Source organism: Abrus precatorius, unplaced genomic scaffold (assembly GCF_003935025.1).
Source record: "Abrus precatorius isolate BTA unplaced genomic scaffold, Abrus_2018 Scaffold2, whole genome shotgun sequence".
NCBI classification, from domain to species: Eukaryota; Viridiplantae; Streptophyta; class Magnoliopsida; order Fabales; family Fabaceae; genus Abrus; species Abrus precatorius.
The window spans coordinates 16860604-16882806 of NW_020874362.1; the positions used below are offsets into that span (position 1 = coordinate 16860604).

Here is a 22203-nt window from a genome sequence, read left to right on the forward strand (position 1 = left end):
TCTTGGATAAACTTCATATGGTCTTTAAATTTTATTTTTTTAATTTAACTTTCTAAAATAAAGTTAGGAAGCTAATTTGAAAACTAAAAAATAAAAATTAAGAGATCAAACAAAAATACAAAATAAAGTTGGGACAATAACATCAAATAAAAAAAATATATAAAAGAATAAAAAATAAAATTAAAAGATAAAAGTAAAAAATAACTTGGAAAGAAAATATTAAAATAAAAAATTTAAAAACTATATTAATTTATCTATATTTATCATTTTTTTTCTATCAGAGACAAAAGTACAAGTGCAAATATAATTCCTTTAAATATATTTGAAAATTAAATTTTGAAGGAGAAAGAAAAAATATTTTCAAAATAAAAAATTATATATTATTAATAAAATGAAGAAAAATAATACATTAAATTTATATTAATTTATTATTTCATATTTTAAAATTATAAAATTTGAGAAATATTAATTTAAAATTAAAAAAGTGTACTTTATATCTATTTGGCTCCGAAACCACCCTTAAATAAACGGTGTCGCAATGACATGGTTCCAGATCCCATAAGCAGTCCACCGAAGAAATGTGTCGGAAATTAAAAAATATACGATAAGATTGGGCCACTGTAAGGAAATTTTTGCAATATTAATCTAAACACCGAAAAAGAAAAAAATAAAAAATTCTGCAACCTGACGAACAAATTAAAAGGAGCTAGTCTTGCAGTTCCAGATCCCTTTCTTCCTTTCTGGTTTCCCAATCAACGATTCGCGCTGTACGTCAATCATTCATTGTAAGTTCCCTCTCTCTCTCTTATTCCTCTTTCACCATTTCCCTTTCTTCCTTCACTTCAATTTTATGTTTTTATTTTCGTACTCGCTCGATCAAATATCGGGGGTTCTTTCGCCGTGTAATTCCTTCAATTTTGCAAGTAGATATGTTGGTGATTGGGGATTCGGTTAACTATCAAAAACCGATTTTTTTAAAGTTTTATTTTTCAATTATGGCGAATTGTTCTCGTTGTAACCCTAATTTTATTGGTGCGGATGAATTTTTTTAAAAAAATTGTGGTTTTCTGTAAAGGGTATTGGGTGTTCTTTTGTTTCTCATATAATTCGCATTCTTTGTGTTATTGGCACAAGCAGAATAATCATTCAGTCAAATACTTGCAATTGGTGATTCTTCTGGAAACAACAATGCGGGGTTATGATAATGAAAGAGATGTAAGCATTCTCAACTTTTTAGGGTTTAAATCAAGATTTCTCATTTGTTTAATCATTGTGTTTCACTTGTTCCGGTTTCATAGTTAGCATTCCGGTTTATTGTTTCTTAATAATTACTATTTGATGGAACTACAGGAGTACGACGATTATTATGAGGATGAGGGACAAGAAGAGTATGAAGAGGAGGGTGAGGAAGAGTATGAAGAAGAGGAACAAGAGCCTCGTAAGCCTTCAAAGGAAGAGATGGAGTACCTAGAGTTGAGGCAGAAGTTGAAAGAATCTATTAGGAAGCAGATGAAGAAGGATAGTAGTGGTAGTAGTACTTCGCGCCTGGATTCGACCGATAGAAGGAAGAATAAGCTTCCTTATGATAAGTGAGTCTTGCAACCATCTTTTCACCAACCACTTTTTACATGAGTGCTTTGAGGGAGTTTCAAGCTAAAATATCCTATTTTGATTGGGGCTTTGGTTCAAGAATTCAAATTTGTTTTCGTTTAGTAAGTTCAGTTGTACCTTCTCTCTTTAGCATTGCCCTTTAGGGCGTGGCAGCATTGATTTGATAAAGTCGCTTACGTGATTGTTTATCATATAAATTTAAATGAATTTGGTTGTTTAAGGGATATAATTTCATTATCTTATTGGATGAATTTTTATTATTACCTTGTTTGCATCATCTTGAAGATTGTTATTGTCTGCTAGGACTTAGGAGGCTAATTGCTGCTTAGCCTTTTTTTGGTTTTTTTTTTTTAATATCGGGATAGATTATTTATTACCTTATTTTCCCTCCATTGGTTTGTTCTTTTGACTGAGCTTCTTATATTTTATTTAAGTTGTGTAGAATCGTTTCTTTTTGTAATAGCTAGAAGTTTAATCTTACATTTTTGTTCAATTTCTGCATAGTTTCTAAGATCTGTTATTTTGTTTTTCTTATTTGTGATTTTGGCAAGGCTTGGGATTTTGTTACTCTCTTTCCATTTGGCTTGTGTGGGTGATATATATTATACATGCTTTGTTCTCTTCATTGATATAGTTTGAGCTTGCTTGGCATACTGCATTGGTAAGTTGAAATTTGCTAACAGGTATAGTTAAAATATTGTCTCCATCTTCTTTTGCAGTTATGGTTCCTTTTTCGGTCCTTCTCAACCAGTAATCGCACAGAGAGTAATCCAGGAGAGCAAGTCAATGTTAGAAAACAAGCATTTGGCATCTAGGGTTTCTAACCCACATCAAATTGTATGCATTCAGAATCTCTGTTTTGGCATTTTTTTTCAACTTTAGTATGAAGTTCTACATAATATTATTGATCTTCATTTTGCAGTATTATAATTCTCTTCATTTATAAAGTAATCTCAAACACATTAACTTGACTATTTGTGGTCTTGTGGCAATTGGAACTTTATTTCCCATTTTTCAATGTGACAACAAATTAAAATAAAGGCTATAAAACAATAAAAAAAAGTTACATAAGAAACTTCTCCTGTTTATTGTTTGAGTATATTCCTTTCCATTTTTTGCCTGCCATCCTTTTATTAGAGGATTACATAAATAAGGTTTTGTTTATGATGTGATGAATATATATTTTTTTCTTTTTTATCTAGTAGTGTAGTAAACTTATACTTTAATGCCAAGCTCCTTATGCTATTTTCCTTATTGTGACTTGGGAAGATCCCTTGACAGTGATTCATGCTGTGACACTGAAGTTAATTCCAGATAACAACATGGAGCATCCCCAAAAATGCTATTGCCGTTACACTGAACATAGCTAACAATTTCTAACACATGCATACTTGGTGATAAATACTTGAAGTACTCAAAATTGGATTAAAGGTTGGTTTTGTTGTAGTGGACTGAGACAAGACATGGGCTTGGGCTTGTAGTATCAGCACTTGACCTAATTATTTGTTTAAATGGGAGTATTAGGTTAGGATATTGTAACATATTACATCCTGTCAATAATATATTCAGTTTAATTATTGTCTGCCTCCTTATTCCAAACTTAATACTTATCTGAGTAGATATCCTAAAAATGTTTTTACAGTCCATGTAAGTGCACCCAAGTGTGGCAAATGCACCTAAACCTATAATTCTTAACCTGATACCAGAAACAGAGTGGGGTGTTACAGTTGGAGCAGGGATGTGCCAAGTTTGGGTGTTACTATCATCCTGATTTCCTATTATGTCAGTCAATCAGGGTTGTTACAGGTTTAGGAGCATCAGAACATGGGCTGTACCAAGTTCTCTTATTCCTTGGGCTTCTAATTTAAATGAGTTGTGTTATTTGTCTTATGTTTTTGGGTTTAGTAGCTGTAATTGTAACTCTAAACCCTGAAAGCTTAGTAAGCTTTTGCTTGAGGAGTTTTGGGATATATTTAGATTATCATACAATATTTTTAGAACTTTTGGAATCAATTAGTCATCTACTCGATGAAATTTATTATTTGTTCCCTGATTTTGTTACATCTGTGTTTTCTTATCTTTAATAAGGTTATTTGTCTCATTGTAAGTGGATCTGAGCTTGTACTAGTTATATTAATACTTGGCCTAATTATTAGTTTGAATGGGGTTTTGCTTGAGTACCGAGAATATGCAGCAGTTAGGTGTTCTTCATTGTATTTTTGTCAGTGGAATATTTTTTTAAATACTCTAATAATCTTGTTCGCAGAAGAAAAACCACAATAAAGTATCGAATGGAGGATCAAAGTCTTCATCTCATAATCTGCCACCCAAAGTTAATGAGGTCTTGTGGCTATCTGTGTTGGTTTTTCACAATGCTTTGTGACTTTATCTATGTACGCTAAATGGTTTTTTCCATGTTCATACAGATGAAAGTTAAAGCCCAGAAACTCAAGAACACAAGAGATTACTCATTTCTTTTATCTGATGATGCAGAGCTTCCAGCACCTTCAAAAGCACCCCCACCACGAAATATGCCTATAAGAAATTCTGGTATATTGCTCTTGGCTATGTGTTTATATGTGTTGAATGTTGGGTTAAAACATATTATTGTAATTGAGGAAACTTATACAGGATTTTTGCTGATGTTGAAGAGGGACGACCAGCTCAAGTTCCAGCAAGGAGTAAACAACAGCCTTTGAGCAATGGCAGCAAGCTTGTTCGTCCGAGTCATGAAGAAAGGAAAAGAGGTTCTGCAGCTGGCCATTTGCCTCCTAAATCAGGATCCAGTTATAAGACAAGTTCAACTAGTAAACCTAGTATGGCATCTGCAGATTCTAGAAAACAGCTCGGTAACAACAGTGTCAATGGACCAGGCCGGCCAGCTGGGCCAAAAGGCATGCCTTCAAAGAATTCTGTTGGTATCACAGGGAATAAATCTTCAACACTTGGTATAAAAACCCCTGTAAATGGTATGCAAAAATCGCTCCCTTCAAAGGCCCATCCATCCATTCCAAAGCAAAATGTGGAACAAAGAAAAGACATACGAGAACTGAATAGACCTAAAATGACACCAAAACAACCAGTGGCATCATCGAAACCACAGGTGCCATGCTATGTACTTGTGCACACTTGTACATTGATCCCTTATGTTATGGAGTTTTACCTTTAGCTTGTTCAAAATACATCATCTTTAAATTGCTCACTTGGTTTACAGATGAATAAGCCACTTAAACAAAATTCAATGCATACTGCTTCACAAGATTATCGTCCCAAGCATAAGGTTGCAAGAAGACACTATGATGATGCTGAGGATGACATGGATATCAGTAACATGATCAGATCAATGTTTAAGTGAGATTTTTATGTTCTAATTGAAATGCTGATAATGTTGATTTTTATGCTGTGTTCTCTGTTTTTTTTTTTTTTTTGGGAGTGATAAAAATATTTAAAACTGAGTGTTATTTAAGCATGACCTCTTTCCTACAACTGGACAAACAAATTACCTTCACCACATAACTGAAGCTTGTAGGTTGTATTGCTGATGTTGGAATTCACCCATTGACTATAGTACAGATATATGTTAAAGTCACCCCAGGGGAAGAGGGGAATTTTCAATAAAAATTAGTTTAAATGGCTGACAGGAATTTATCCTTAAACTACAAAATACATATGTTTAAATTCAGCTTAATTGTGTGATTTGTTTTATCATGCTGGACAAAAGTTGGCAGGAGGGGTGTCACGTGTTGGGTAGCAAAAAGTTTTCAGTGAAATTATATTTAAATTAGGGCTGCTTGTGTCTTTTTTCCTTCCATTACTTACAATTTAGAATTTATGATATTTGTTGGACCACTGCAGTTACAACCCCAAGAAATTTGTCGATGATGATGATGATGATGATATGGAGGCCGGCTTTGATGAAATTATGAGGGAAGAAAGGAGGAGGTTCGTTCCTTTCATATTAAAATTAAACAATGTCTTTTTTTATGCATTCAGTCTTGCTATTACTTGTTGATTAAGTTCAATTATGATCTAATGCAAAGCCTTTCTTACTTGTTGATGCTTATCCTTGCCTCTTTCCCTTTGCTTTTTCTTCCCATAAATTTAGTTGCATGCATAAAATATTTTGGTTTTTGTGTAATTAGATTTTCGTGGTTGATGGATTTTGTGTAATACAAAACACGTGCAGTGCCAAAATTGCTAAAAAGGAGGACGAGGAGCAACTTAGGTTAATTGAAGAGGAAGAGGAAAGAGAGCGGAGAAGACGAATGGCAAAGTTAAAGAAACGGAAGCATGGCGAGTAGTAGTTAGTAGTAAACACCAACACCATCGTTTGGCTTCCATAACATGTCATTGTTTTGGTATAATGAAAATTCCTTTTTTCCCAGGGCAGTTTGATCACGGGATTAAATTAATCAATTCATAAATGAAGATAGGAATATATTTGCCCGCATTCAGTTCGTTTTAGTTCGAATTACTTGGAAAAGATATACCATTGTGTAAACGCAGTTTCTTTTCTAGTCAAGGGCAGGGCTTTGCATTGTATGCTTTGAGCATTTTGCACATTGATTGGCTGTCATTATACCCATTGGTTGGATTGGAAAATGAGATATAATTGTTCAGTATTATTCTGTTACAATTTTTCTGGACAATCTACCTTTACATACATAAAATGTGAATCTCACTTTTAAACGAAATTTTTTAAGAATATTTTTTAAATAAGTATTTGTATAAGTTGGTTATTTTTATTTATTTTTTAATTATGTTATGAGTTTTCTTGCACTATTAATATTAAATAATGATGGACAATGAGCAAATGGAAATATAGCTGGGCTTGAAGTGCAAGTGAATGTTCGATATTTGACATATAACTATTAAGAATTATTTTAGCTCGTAAGATTATAGACAATAGTAAAGTAGTTAATTCTAATAATATTTTTGTTATTTTGAGATTTAATAATATGTTAGATGAACAGAGGAAGAATGATTTGGTTTTTATATACAAGAAAAAAAGTGATATCTAAAATTGTATAAACTATAAACGAATTAAATGTATGAGTTACACTATAAAATTGTAGAAAAATGAGATTAAACATAAATTATGAAAAGAAATTAAGATTCTAGAAAATTAATTTGATTTTATATTAGGAAGGATTATAATAAAAGTTATATGTCTTTTCTAAAAGATAATAGAAAGTATTATATAAAGAAAATGACTTATATATGATTTTTATTGATTTATAAAATAAGTACTAAGAGAAGTGTTGAAGATTTTAGAAAAGAAAAGAATTTGTGTATCATATATTTAGGCTATATGAGAGAATAACTATATATATAAGAATTTTTGGAGACATATTTAAAAACTTTCAATAGGAATATGTTTACATCAAAACTCAACTTTGAGTCCTTACTTGTTTAATCTAATCTAAATATGTTTATAATTGACATACAAAAAGATTATTCTTCAGTGTATGCTCTTTACAGATGATATAGTGTTAGTTAAAAATAAGAGAAAAGTTAATGTCAAACTTGAGTTTTGGAGAAAGACTTTTGAATCTAAGAGTTTTAAGTATATGTATTGTAAATTTAATAAAAAACAAGATGAAGATCATTTGTTGGAAGTTAAAATTGAAGCTGATATAATACCACAAATATTTAGATTCAAGTACTTAAGATTGATTATACAAAATAATAAGAAAATATTAATAAATTTATTACTCATAATACAAGTTGGGTGAATAAAGTGGAGAAAGATATTAAAAATTATTTGTGAGCTTAAAGTACTTATTAAAGTGATTGGAAAGTTTATCATATTACAATATAACCAACTATTTTATATGGTAGTGACTTTTGGACCTTAAAGGATTATCACAAAAAGAAAGTGAGTGTGACAAAAATGAAAATGTTAATGTGAATGAGTGGATACACGAAAAAAGATAAAATAATAGCATATGAGAGAATGTTAAAATAGCACTAATAGTAGAAAAGATGAGTAAAGATCATCTATAATGGTTTAGTCATGTGTAAAAAAGATCTTTGAAAGTATTGATAAAAAGAGTAAATTGTATGACTTTCAATCCAATAAAAAGGAGTTTAGAGAGGAAAACTTTAGATAAAATTATTAAATAAGACATTTTGATTAACTAGATCTCTAAAAATTTGATTTTAACTAAATTTAATAGCATTGTGTGATCTATGTAGCCGACCTCACTTAGTAGGATAATGCTTGATGATTGTTATTGTTGTGTTGTCATTTTATATATAAAAACAAATTAAAATGAATATCGTTTTGTAGAATTAAAGATTAAAATGAGATTTTTGTAATGTTATAGAAAAATTGATTAAAATTATTATTATTTTTTTATTTTGCATTAAATATTTATACAAGTCAAATCTATTTACACCAAGTATCAAAGTTGAAGGTTTATATGAGTTAATAATTTTATAAAATATGAGATTAATCAATTTCATAATTAATTTAAAAATTCTTATAAAGTTTTTAGTCAAATCTAGAAAAGAGGTGGGAAAGAAAAAATTTGAAAGGTAAGGGAAAAAAGGAGAAGAAATGTTAAACTCTATCTTTTGTCTAGATGTTTAATATTAAAATAAAAGAGTTACGAAATATTTAATCAAGTAAATGATATTAATATTCTTAAATTTTTTTATTTATATATTTAAAAAAATTAAAAAATATTTTTTTCTCTTTAAAAATTAATCTTTTAAAAATTTATATTTATATTTTTTATAATTTTTTAATAAATCTTTACTCTAAAATCTAACATTTTTATTGTTTTATTTTTTTTTGCTATTTTTTTCTTAAAAATTAACATCATATTTTTTTAAGAATAATTTTTTTACTATTTTATTCATTTAATAATAAAATTGAAGAAAAAATAATAAACCGAATTAAAGACATTTCAAATAACATTTATCTTATTCAAATTTTTAAGCAAACAAAATAAATAAATATTAATTATTAATTATGTTCTAAAAATACTTCTTACAGTTATATCTAAGATATGAATAACAACTGAAGCATTTCCTATCTTACATATTAGAAAATGGAAGGTCATAATAGTTGATAAAGATCACTAAGAATATGACCATAATATAAATATCTCTTATACGACTCTAAAACCTTTAACATATATTTTCAAAAAGATAAATTAAGAATTTCACAAAAATTTATAGAAAACCTCATCCAAAAAATAAATAAAAAGATTGTAAAATGTTTAAAAAAACTTTCAAACTGTTCTCTTTATTTTTTTCTCAGCTCCTAAAATAAGAGTTAATTATAAATAAATTTTTTATTTTTCTTTCTTCTCTTTCCATCCTGAAAAGCATGTCTAAACAAAAGCTATACAATTTAATATTTTTTTTTGTTAATTTTATCTTTTTTGACAAATAAAGTTATAAGAAGACTAAAAAACACAATAAAAAAGAAAAGATTAAAATACAATTATCAAAATTAACTTTAAATTCTAAAAAAATCTATAATTTATACTTATGAGGTTATTTTTTTAATTATAACAATTGATAAAAAAGATTTAATACCTCTTTTTAAAATATATCATTAATGACGTAAAAATTAAATATGCCTGGTTAATTTATATATAATGAATATGTTTAAATCTTTCAAATTTTGTAAGCACACTAACAATCACCAAATATTTTAATTCTTGTTTCTTAATTAAATTTTTATAAACTAAATTGATTAAATTATCTTCTACTCAAAATTAATAATAATCATCAACAAATATAATCTAAAATAAAAATATCAATTTATTTTTATTGAAATCTTAATATCATAAAATCCTTCAAATTTTTATCAAATTTCTTATTTCTAAATTTTAAAAATTATTATTTTTATCTCATACAAGTCTCTAAAAGAATTTGATTAAAAATAAAAAAATAAGAATTTTAAATAAAAATAAAATGACAATTAAATTTGCATAATTTTAAGAAAAAATTGAAAAGCCAAATTACAGGGTCCAAAATGGAGAGATTAAAAGTGAAGTTAAGCGGAGGTAATATAATGCAATAGGAAAAATAAAAAAGAAAAATGTTAACTGAGTGTTAATAATGGTAGTAGCATGTTCATAATTATAAATGTACAAAAGAAGAATTCATAATTATATTTTTTTTATGTTTTAATAAAACATTTGTCGAAAAAATTAATTATTTATTATATAACCTGACAGTACAACTTTTCGGCTTGACACTTTTGCATGTGGCATCACACTCCCATCCACACTTCTCTGTCCATATCTGAATCTAACGGCCTCAACGTGTCTTTGCGTTGGACTTGTCTATCTATTTAATAAAAAACAACAATCATCCGCTGAAGGTGGAGAGTGGCTGAGAATTCCAACAAATCCACGTTTCAGCCACACCTCTCTCTCTGGCTTTCTTTTCTTTGTCCGTTCTCTAGCTTTCTTGTGGTTCTCTATCCCTCAGATTCGATTCTCCTTATTTTTATTTTTTTTTCACAATTTACTTTCGCCGTCTTTTCTCATAGCATTAACCACAAACACACACCCCTGCCCCTTTCTTTCACTCGTTTCACCGTAGATTCGATACCTCTCAGTTCAGATTCTCACAACTAACTCTGAATAAAAGGTGTTGGATTTTGTTCCTTTTTCACTCTGCATTTCATCTTCTTATTCCTTGGGAGACAGCTTGAGCTCGGTATGATTCTGGCTTTGTCACAAAGTTTCTCTACTTCTCTTTTCTCAATGTTATTGGGATGAATAGCTTGTAAAGTGTGAGTGCCATTCCTCATAATGCATGTGTGTTCTGGCGTCATGTTGTTTCATTGTAAAAATAAAATACTATTGTACCTCTACGCGCTATTTCTTTCTTCTTCATATTTATTTATTTTGCAATCACATGATCATCACTCACTTGTGTGTTCCATTCATGATCATCGTCACGCTGTTGCGGTATGGGAGAATTCCGCAACAGCTAGTATTTTTTATCCCTTGTAATTTTGGGCAATAGTAAGATGAACTGACTGTTATTAAATCCTAGGTCTCTTGTTAAGCAGCTGTTGTCGTTATTTTGAAGATTTTTGTTTTCTGTCTATGTATTTAATTCAAATCCCCGCATAGAGGCACTTGCACCTTGTGCTTGTTCGGATTCATGTTTGATGGTTATGGATCCACGTTTATTTCAGCATCACTAATTATAGCCTTTGTGTTGGATCCACTTTTACAAATTTTTTAATGTGTTCTCAAACACACTTAATGTTCGACGGTGTCTCAAATAGAATTTATGTGAAAAATAGAAAAACAACTTTATTAGTGAACTAAACCTTTTATTTTTTTGACTTTTTTTTATATATGATTTATATAGGAGATATTGATTGTGGTTGCATGTAAAATAAGTTCTGTTTTGCTTGAGAAAGTAAATGTAAAGAAGCAATACTTCGCTGTTTTTATAACTATAAAGGCTTTTAGTGTTTTAAATTAAAAGCAAGAAAAATATTACAGCTTTTTGATAATATTAAAAATAAGAAAATCATTCAAAGTTTCCAAAACATGAAAACTCGTAAAGAACAACTATGATGTATATTTACACTTTTGATAATAATATGTTATATTTTCAATCTACCAATTTATATGTTATCTGTTGCCTCCATAACTTCAAATTTCTGAATCTAACGGATGGTTATATTCGGAAGTTATTTTTACTCATGTTTTACACTTTAGTCAGTTTGTTTGTTAGTAGACACTGTATATAGGCAAAAGAGTGTGGAAGGTGTCATCTTTCACCTATTACAGCTTGACCAACAAATTACTCTGGTTTTCTGTAGCTTACAATTGGTTGTAAAACAATCATCTAAAACCTCATCATTAATTTCAGTTAACCCAATAAACAGAAGATTTTCAACCACAAGAACAATCTCTTCCCCAATTTTCAAAGCTACCAAACAAGGATATCCACAGCAACACAACATCGAATAAAAGAAAGAACGAGGCAACTTCATAAATGAAAACCACCAATCAGCAATTTCAACAGACCCATTTAACAAAACATTCTTCCTTCCCAATTTTCTTAACAACTAAACCCAAATTCAAGAATCTTTATAGCAAAGTGTTACCAAAACATCCATGGTGAATATTATTTAGTAAGATGAAAAGCATTTTACCATGATGAAATGATTAAGGATACATGTGATGTGAAAATATATAAGAAAAAAGGGTCTATGGCAATTGGGGGTTTGACAGGAATGGTGGAAGATTCATCTCCCCTTGATGAAGCTTCCGAAGAATTGAGTGTAGAAATTGGATTTAAAATATGGATATTTTTGTTCAACAATATGCATGCAAGAAGCACAAGGAGAGTTAATTGTGAGATTGGATGTCTCAATAACCGAAGAGTTTCTTTGTACAATTTGGTAAATATAGGGAGTCATATTGCACAATTTAAAAACTCAAAACGTTTAAATTACATAAGACCAAAAGTACAAGGGGTTAAAAAGAGCATTTTAGGCAATAAATTAGGAAAATCCCTTAAGGGATTACAAGCTAGGGTAGGGAGATATTTTGTTTTCTAATTAGTCTAGATATCATTATATATTCTGTATGATATTTAGTCCTAATAGAAGAAAACAATTCCTTTTAACCTAAATTTACTAGACGAGCTATGATGGCTATGAAAGAGAATGCGCTTGCTGATTATCATTTCCAATATCTTATCATGTGAAGTTTAGCTTTCTTGTTGGAACTAACTGTAACTGGAAAAGGATTATTTTCCTTGAACATCTGACATATATGTATAAGGATATGAAACTTCCAATAGGAAAACAAAGATTCTAAGGGACTGTGTTTTTGAAAGAATAAAAATCCTGTTTGATCTGTTGCAAAACTAAAGCTTAATCCATGGATTTTTGTCCTGCATTGTTTAAATGGGCTGTTTTGTCAAGGATCACACCTTTATGCCATAGTAAAGGTGTATCAACATCACTGAATTTTTCTTTGTCTAAATCCTTTGTTTCCCTCTTTATTTGGAATATATATTTTGTAGATGGGAGATGTGGCTAAGGACCTTACAGCTGGGACTGTCGGAGGGGCAGCACAGTTGATATGTGGACACCCCTTTGACACCATCAAGGTGAAGCTCCAAAGCCAGCCTGCTCCACTCCCTGGTCAGCCTCCCAAATATTCAGGCGCATTTGATGCTGTCAAGCAGACATTAGCAGCTGAAGGTCCGAGGGGCTTATACAAAGGTATGGGTGCTCCACTTGCTACAGTAGCAGCCTTCAATGCTGTCCTGTTTACAGTGAGGGGACAGATGGAAACAATAGTGAGGTCCCATCCTGGTGCCCCCCTCACAGTGAATCAACAGGTAGTTTGTGGAGCTGGAGCTGGAGTCGCTGTTTCCATTCTTGCTTGCCCAACTGAATTGATCAAATGCAGGTCTGATGGTGTTTTTCTTGTCACAAGTCACAACCCTTTTAATATCATTTTTTTCCTTTTCTTTCTATCAATTTCTATAAATTTTGAGTGATTATTTAGCTAGCATGTAAATAATTGTTTATGGTACATGTTTTTGTTTGTTTCTCTATGTTTATTTATTTTCATATTGCATATCTTCAACAAACTTGACCCTTTTCTCCCAATTTACATAAATCAGATATGAGAATAAACTGAATAATTTCCAGCTGCATATTAATCTCGATTACCTTTCGCTTTAAATTCTCATATGTTACTTAGATATCATAGACACTCAAAATACGTATTGATCTTATGGTTAAATTTTTGTTTCATGGTGAATACCATCAGGTTGCAAGCACAAAGTGCCCTTGCTGGCTCTGAAACAGCTACTGTGGCTGTTAAGTATGGAGGACCCATGGATGTGGCCAGGCACGTTCTCAGGTCTGAAGGGGGCATGAGAGGTCTTTTGAAGGGCTTGGTTCCCACTATGGGGCGTGAGATACCTGGAAATGCTATAATGTTTGGTGTATATGAAGCATTAAAGCAAAGGTTTGCAGGAGGCACCGATACTTCTGGCCTTAGTAGAGGTTCTCTGATTATTGCTGGAGGCTTGGCTGGAGCTTCCTTTTGGTTCGTTGTTTACCCAACTGATGTTATTAAGAGTGTGATTCAAGTAGATGATTACAGAAACCCAAAGTTCTCTGGTTCATTTGATGCTTTCAGAAAGATTAGAGCTTCAGAGGGGTTCAAAGGCTTGTATAAGGGTTTTGGTCCTGCAATGGCCCGAAGTGTTCCAGCAAATGCTGCATGCTTCTTGGCATATGAAGTGACAAGATCAGCTCTGGAATGATCGATTCTTATAGCAGGCTTAATATCAAGTGCTCTTATTTTTTATTTTTTTCCTTTTGTTCCCACAACATTTTTATTCCATCCGTTAGTATATAGCCACAAAAGCTCTTCTTGTGTTTAATGCTTCAATCAAGGATTCATTCTTTTATAAGCAGTAATATAAACATCCTTTAGTTTCAAATTCCCCATTTTGTTCTTTCTTCATGCTTGAAATATTATTGATCTATCAGGAGCCACCTTTTACCGTGAGTCGGCAACTTTTGTGCCGAACCTCACCTCCAGCTTCCCCACTGGTCCGAGAGGGTGTGGTGAGATAGACGTATACACACTTAAATTTGTTGGAAAAATTAAAAGGATACACCAGAAAGTTAACAATAACAGCAGCAAATAATTAATAATTAATTATAACTATTCTTGCTAAAGAAATACTAGTTTTCGGATCTCCACTCTGACTGTTGTTGATGTGGTCTAACGTGGTCTGACGTGGAGGTGTACTTGTAAAAGACACTCCGATACTGAAGTCAGGATTCGATTATGAGTAATAAATGTTATTTAATATTGAAGTCAATCCTTTACCTGTACTGTCTACCTTCCTTTTATAGGCATTGTCATGGGCTAATGGGCTTGCTGAGTCAGCTATAGTTTTGGCCCTTTAATTAAATTAGATGATGATATGTTAATTACTGCTGATTGAATTAATTACCTTTTAATCCTGACATGGGGATTTTGGCGATGTTAGGCCAAAGGGGTACTCGGTTACCTTTTCCTACTAGTAGATCTGAGGGATGGATAGGACTAAGGAGCGTCCTATCCAGTACACTAGCCCCCCAAGCATGAAGAGATACGAGGCAAGGGCTTAACGGGAATATACTCTTAGAATATCTAGGCGAGGAAGCACTCATTTTTCTGAAGTGATCAGTGTTGTGAGGAATACTTTAACTTGGGGGTATCAACGAGAGAAAACAGGTATACTGAGAGGGTACTCGATTTAATTAACATAACCAAACCAAGCAGGGTGTCGGTCGATTGACCAAATAGGTATTTGGCTTATCGAAGAGCCTACACCCCAGGGTAGTCAGTTTAGTAAAGATCACATTAGGATTTCAGATTTTTTAGAGTTTCCTCGAAGTGTGTACGAAACGAAAGGGTGCTCGATCTTAGCCGCAGATCTGGAGAGGATCTGTCGGTCTAGAAGGGGCACGACCCTTTACATGCCCGAAGCTACAAGTTCTATAAATTCGTGGTGGACCAGACTTCTCTTCATGCTTGCTTGCTCTAAACCGAGGGGTATATACTGTTGCTCTAGACTGAGGCGTATTCATTGTTCTTGGAAGCTTGCTTTCTTTCTTCCACTAACTGTAAGGTACGCTTTAGTCATCATTTTTAATCTTTTCCTTGGTTCCTTGTCATGGCCGAGTCCGTAGAATGGGAGGATTCTCTGTCAAACTCATCGATGCCGACTACTGTTGGTGAGCTTGAAAATGTTAGAAGAATCGAAGAGGGGGAGATTTCTTCAAGACCAAGTAGGGTGGATGGTGATATGGTAAGGGAGTGTAATGAGGGAGTTGAATCGTCTGGTGTTGCTGATAGTTCGGATTCCACTCAATCGTTGCCTAATGCTAGCCCTCCTAAGGAAAGGCCAACATTCCCCCCTTACTCGATTCTTGGATATGAGTAGGTTCACGGTGAAGTGGCAGCCTACTTCTCGCGTTTTCAAAGGAATAGCAGTCTCCAGTCTTTTGTCGATCATTGTGATATATCGTTATGGGAGGCGTCAGATCCATATCCGATAACTATCAGTACCTGTCGCGGCGAAGACTTAGACAACCCCGACTTTGTGTTTTTAGGAGAAGGTGTTGGGATGGTTAACACTTTTTTTGTGTATGAATATATGTTTAAGGAATTAGGTATAAGGCTTCCCTTTGACGACTTCCAAATGGGAGTGTTGAGGGTTTTAAAAGTAGCGCCGACACAATTCCATCCGAATGGGTGGGCGGCGATTCAGGCCTTTAGGATTTAATGTAAATTTCATTACATTGAGCCTGATGTAGGTTTATTTCTTCATTTCTTTTGTACTCGTCCTTCGGAAAGGGCGAGGTGCGTGTCGTTGATAAGGCAGCTTGACATGCCTTTATTCAAACCCTACACTTCCTCTTTCAAGGGTTTCAAGACCAGTTACTTCAAGGTAACTGTACACTCTGTAGGTAGGAACTACTTTTTTGATAGCGAAGACAATCCGCTTTTTCCTTTCCATTGGACCCGAGTACCTCGTAGGTATGATATTTTTCCCGAGGAGATGTTATCAGCGGAAGAGTTGTCGGCTTTGGAGTATATAAAGACACTTCCGAGGGAGCTCCCTGTTCGGTCTTTTATTTTGTTATTGAAGTCTCCCCAACCTCGGTTGGACATGGACAATATGTTTCGCATTTTTGTTTGGACTTTGAATATTGGTTTATATTGATTTGACTTCTTATTTCTATTGTAGATATAATGGCACAAAGAGGATCCGGCTTAGGCTACTGGAAAGGTCTTAAGCTAAAAGCTCCCGAGGGCACCTCTGCTGCTGATCATCAACACTCGATTATAGATCAAATTCTGACTATAACCGAGGCCCGCCCCCCTCCTCGGGACTTTTCCCTTGCCGAGGGTAGACCCAAGAAGAGGAAGGACAAGGGTAAGGAGAAAGAGCCTGAAAAGGGAAAAAGGCATAAACATGTCAGTGCAAGCAATCGGGAGATTTGTCAGCTCAAACAGTGGTTCCAACTGCCTCCGTGATCGAGTCCTTTTTTGCCGAGGGGTTTTGGGTCAACCGAGTGTTTTGTCCTGACCATTTATTAGAGGAGGGACGTGCACTTGTAAATAATCAAGATCACCAGACGCGTTGGCAGTGGTATTGTTAATTTCAGGCTCGAGCCATGGTGATGGCCCGGAGCTTCGCTTTAGAACCGCTGCAAGAGTTAGAGAGGGTTTAAGGCTGACTCGCTAGCATCAAACATACCCTCACAGAGAGCGAAGAGATTTGGTCAAATTTGTCTGAGACCAACAGATTGCTGGAGGGGGAAGTTGTCGAAATGAAGGAGCACTTCCACATGTTGGAGAGTCGAATGCAAGCGGCGGAGGAGGCTCTGAGGGCCAAGTGTGCAGAGCTAGAAACCAAAAGTTGGCCTTGGATCACGAGAAGCAGAAGTTTGAAGCGGAGCTAAAGGCATTAACCGACGAGTGTAATTTAAAACTCGTGGAAGAGCATGAGGTCGGCTTCAGACATGCCATGCGCCAATCGTTTCAATTCTGTCAAGTCCCTGCCCACTTTAATTTTGATATGTCAAGAGATTTCTTTGATAGTAAATTTCTACCATATGAAGAGGTGGATGAAGAGATGGAGCCCGACGCCGAAGCACCAAACCAAGCTCAAAGTGCTACTGATGAGGAAGTCCTTACGAGGCATGGTCCAAATAGGGATTAGCTATTTCTTTTTCTTTGTTGTTGATCGCAGGCCAATAGTGCCCGATTTTTGCAATCCATTTGGCAAATGAATACATATTCATCTTTTGACTCAATTTTACTACAAGTCGGCCACTATCTTAATGAACCATGACTGTTAAGTAATTATGTATAAGCGACTGATGGAACGATTTTTCACTACTCGTTATGCACAAAGATTGTCGTTAATCCTCATCAAATATGCAAGATATAAATGCAATACTAGGGTGTTGTCCTAGGTTATCTCCAAGGAACTTTTGGTTGGGAACATACATCGAACAAGTGTAAACATATATTTTAAAGCAAGTAAATTGGGGGGAGGTTTGTCAATTTCTAGATTTTAATCAAGAACAGAATGTAAACTAATGAAATTCAATCAATTAAAAAGAGTAATCCCTAGTCAATCAATGAGTTCTATCCCTATTCTTTCAAATGATTCAATAATCCTCTATTTTTCCCTTGAATTAAGTTAATCTAACAAGCGAAAATTAACTTTAGTATCCCAATTAAAATTAAGCATCTTAATGGGCTCCAATTCTCTATCCCTAAGATTAAGCAATCTCAAAGATTAATCAAAATTAAGCAATTTTAGATTAGAATTTTGTTGGTTAATTTAGGGTTCATTAAGCAATGTTCCCCTCATGCAAATTTCATTTCATTCAGAGATTGGGGTTAATAAATCCAAGGAAAGAAAGAGTGATATTGCCATTAAACTAAAGAATTCAAGAACCATATGAGTTGACTAGGAATTACAAGAGAATTTAGCCCTCCATATGGATGGGCTTCACAAATGAAAGAAGAGAATGTAGAAACGTAAGCAACATTAATGTAAAATCAAGGAGAATCAAAGGGAAATTAGAAATTAAAACCTATAATGGATCCCTGGCTGTCACCCAAGAACCCTAAGCTCTGCAAAATGCTCCAAAAGTGGTAAAAGAATCTAAGGAAAAAATTGCATCCCGTACCCTAATTTCTAAAAGTCTATATATACTAAGTCTGACATGGCCCCATAGTGATCACTCTGTAAAACAAGAGAGTAAACACGCGCAGCAACTTTAGCTTTCTCCCTTTCTGGAGTGATTACTCTCATTTCTGAGAGTGTTTACGCGCAGGACACTTGGGGTCTGGGGCTTCTGGAGTGATCACTCTGATATCTGAAAGTGGTTACTCTGGCCTATCCCTTGAAACCAGCTCCCTGGAGTGATTACTCTGGTATCTGATAGTAGTTACTCTCAGTTCATATTTTTTTCAAAGAGCCAAAAATTCATGAAATTTGTCTAGAATTCCCTGCACAATTATTCAAATGATCAAAATTGCAAAATATATTCACAAAAATTAATGGAAATAAGACAAAAATTAAGAAAGCTATTGTTTTCTACCTAAATAAGATTTTAATGTTATTTACAGCCTCTAAATCTATTTTTTTCTATTAAAACTTTATAAAAATCAAATAAAATATCTATAAAGTGTGGATTCATCACAACCCCAAACTTAAACTTTTGCTTGTCCTCAAGCAAACTAAAACTCAAGAAAATTGAAGGTAAAGGGTTGGATTTATCGAAAAATTTTCTCAAAGATTTCCATTCCAATCTTAGACTCCAATTAGCACTTCCAATATTTTCAAAAGTATGGATTCATTCAACAAAACAATCACACTCATATCATCTATTTTCATGCAAAATCCCACTAAACCAAAACAAAAGTCCAGCAAGGTTTCATGCAGTCCACACAATGCAAAGAAATCATCTAGCTCACAGTATAGTGTTTCACTCTCACTCATTAATATTGTAGGCTCAGTGTTTCTCTCAATTCATGCATTTTGCCTCACCCTACCATATGCTTGCCCATATTCTCAATCTCCTTTGCCTAGATACAATGAACCACCTATCATAAGGGCTTTGTTGGTCACAAATGTGGTTAGGTTAGGTTCAATTTTTGATCAAGGAATGGCAAAAGCTCAAGTGGGTTTTTAAGAAAGGAAAATTCTTTTGAGTGAATGAGCACAATAACTAGAATGGAATGCACTAAAGGATGCAATTTATGAGGTTTAGGCATTCTTTCATCATTTTTTATTTTATTTTGCCTTATGTGGAACTTCTTTTTCTATCAAAAAGACTTGCTGTATTTTTCTTTTTCTTTTCCTTTTTCCTCCATTCCTTCATTTTATTATTATTATTATTATTATTTCGATTCGTTGGACTTTGGCAATCATTCTTTTCTTCAAATTCAAGCATTTTTTTTTTACATGTAATATGGACATGTATAATGCTCACCACCCCAAACTTAAGATCTTGCTTGTCCTCAAGCAACTATAGTCAAAATTAGCACCTCAAACTTAGTTTCTTGCAATCATTCTTGACGCAACTCAAAAGAAATATCTCTCTTAAGGGGAGGAAACTATGTTGGCAGGCTAAGTTTAGCAAAAGAAGGGAGTGTAGAACAAAGGAAATTTGGTGGGGGGTGTTCTGGGGTGGATATGTGCAAAGAAGGCCTCAATCATCTAGATGAAAAATTGTACAATGCATATTCAATTAAGAAACAGGGCAAGTTCTAGAAGATGAATGCAAAAGTACATGTAATGTGCACACAAAAAAGAATTTTAAGGCCCAATTCTCTACCATGGTAAAAGAGATAATTTCTTAGCAACATGTGAATACAGTTCACCTTACAGGAAACTATGTTCAGTGTGGTAAGAACGATAATTGTTGACAAAACAGAGAATGATTGAGTTGAATAGGAAGTGCGATCAGAATATAAAATCAGAATTAGAAAACTAAATTTCATCAAAAATAAAATGTAAAGAAACAAAGAGGTTGTTTTGGTATTTTATCTATGAACTATGCAGGAAAAACAGACTAAACAATGTGAAACAGAGGCAAAGAGATCACCCCCCTTCAGAGTCACACTCAGAGATCAATTTCATGCTCCTCTTGATGTTACTGAGGGCATTCTCTGCACAAAGACGCACAAAGGATTCAGCACAGAGTATAAGGATAGAATTTAAACTGCAAATAGTATATATATGAAAGCGTCAAAGAGTGTTCAAGGGGTGATGCATGAAAACAAAGGGGAAAATAGTACTAAAGATGATAATTACAATGAAAGGAGTATTTACTAAATACAGGGAAATGAACTAGAAATTGTAGAAATATAAATGACAGAAAGAAAAGCAAAGCTATATAAGATCTTCATTTGAGCTGAAGGATGAAAGATTGTCATCATTCTCATCATCATCCTCTTCCTCCTCTGAAGAACTGGAGCTGTTATCCTTCTCAGTTGCAGGAGCATGGGTGGTGGTGAATGGAGGTAAATCCTGGTTAACTGCTGCTCTAAGGAAAGGGGTAGTGAAGGTAGGGGCGTCATAAATCTGTTCTGATGTCATGCCCAGCTTCTTTCCTATATTGAGGGACATAGTTTCCAGGAGGGTCAGCATGGATTTCTGGCCAGCATGGATTGCATCCTGCCTCAGTGCTATTTGCTTGACCTGTTCTCTAAGATTCAACTGGCTTCTCTTCCTATATTCAGCAGGGAGGGAGAGACCTGGGTCAGCAGACTTCTTCTTAGCATTAAAAAGATCTTTCACCATGGCAGTAGTGATGGGAGGGGCAGCTTTGACTCTCTGCTGATATTCACCCATGTCTACTCCAGCATCCTGGCAGAGCATGGTGATGATGGAAGGAAAAGCAAGGGAGTCCCTCTTGGTGCTTAAGATGCTCATGATGAAGTTGCTTATAATGTCTCCCACATGGATTGGCATTCCAGTGAGGATGGCATATAGAAGCTCAGCTCTTTTGACAGCCAATGTGGAGGAATGGCGTACTGGCATGAAGGAGCTTAGCAGGAAAATGCTCCACACCTTGGCTGGTGGGAGGAGGTGTTTGGTGGTCAGATTCTTTGGCATGAGCTGCATGTCAAACTCCCAATTTTCTCTTGGTTTACAGATGGCCTGGAGTATGGGCTTGTAGTCCTTCTCTTCTAGATAGCTAAATGTAGTGAAATCAAGCTGTCCAGCTCTCCTCTCCACTGGAGGTATGTTCAGAACCCTCTGAATGTTAGATGGAGAAAAATCAATTTCTACACCTCTTACCATAGTGTGCCGAAGGGCTAGCTGGTCTCCTTTTACCCTCATTGCATTAGCATAAAATTCTTGGGTGATCTCCTTCCACCCATTTCCAGCACAAGAGGTAAACAGATCCCAGCCCCTCCTCTGAATTTCCTCCTGAAATTGAGTATAGGTGCCCTCCTGGATCTCAAAGTTACGATCTTGCACTATCTGCCTTCGTAGGATGTTGGTTCTGAAATATTCTTCATGAGCTAATGAGCGAAACCTCGGGTCATGTGTAGGAGGGGGTCTGGATGATGAAGCTCCAGCAGCTCTGGCTCTCTTGGCTCTAGGGGTGGTCTTCCTGGGTGTATTAGCCATGTTGCTGCAGATTCACAGTTTAAGTGATGTCAGAGTGTGCACTGTGAGGTGTTGTGCTGCCAAAGTGTTCACTATGTAGAATGACAGTAACTACTTTGGACACAGGGCAGCAACAATTTATGCAGAAAGGTTAAAACATATCAGTTCAAAAGGGCAAACTTAACAAGAAATAATATGTAGAACTGCTGCTGCATGTGTGGTGGCAGATATACTATACTTATGCAGTAAAGAACATGGCAAAATGATGATCATGGCACACAGTAATCACTCTAGAATCTAGTCCTGACAGGTATGATGTAGCAGATTGCAAAAATAACTAGGCTAAGCATGTGGATGAAGGTTTAGAGTGAGTATACATGCTTCAGAAATTGTACACACAGTCAGTGAATGCATTTGAGCATGAGA

The 22203-nt window shown here is 34.2% G+C and overlaps 2 protein-coding genes across 5 annotated transcripts; both read left to right on the forward strand.

The window, feature by feature from the left end:
- Positions 1 to 651: 651 nt before the first annotated feature.
- LOC113858554 (protein SPT2 homolog) lies at positions 652 to 6241 on the forward strand. Of its 2 annotated transcripts, none has more exons than XM_027491245.1 (10): positions 652 to 785; positions 1138 to 1215; positions 1351 to 1589; positions 2331 to 2448; positions 3878 to 3952; positions 4038 to 4161; positions 4263 to 4714; positions 4826 to 4962; positions 5467 to 5553; positions 5798 to 6241. In XM_027491245.1, exons 2-10 carry the CDS (start codon positions 1189 to 1191, stop codon positions 5910 to 5912), a joined length of 1374 nt encoding a protein of 457 aa, XP_027347046.1. In that variant the 5' UTR covers positions 652 to 785; positions 1138 to 1188; the 3' UTR covers positions 5913 to 6241. The 2 variants fall into 2 exon arrangements, with proteins under 2 accessions (XP_027347046.1, XP_027347047.1); XM_027491246.1 differs by having other exon boundaries at positions 688 to 785; positions 1135 to 1215.
- Positions 6242 to 9952: 3711 nt separating this feature from the next.
- Positions 9953 to 14076, forward strand: LOC113857828 (mitochondrial carnitine/acylcarnitine carrier-like protein). 3 transcript variants are annotated; one of them, XM_027490058.1, is made up of 3 exons: positions 9953 to 10296; positions 12637 to 13028; positions 13395 to 14076. In XM_027490058.1, the coding sequence occupies exons 2-3, from the start codon at positions 12637 to 12639 to the stop codon at positions 13894 to 13896; spliced, it is 894 nt and encodes a 297-aa protein (XP_027345859.1). In that variant the 5' UTR covers positions 9953 to 10296; the 3' UTR covers positions 13897 to 14076. The 3 variants fall into 3 exon arrangements, with proteins under 3 accessions (XP_027345859.1, XP_027345860.1, XP_027345861.1); XM_027490059.1 differs by having other exon boundaries at positions 9978 to 10372; XM_027490060.1 differs by having other exon boundaries at positions 9978 to 10227.
- The last annotated feature ends 8127 nt before the right edge of the window (positions 14077 to 22203 follow it).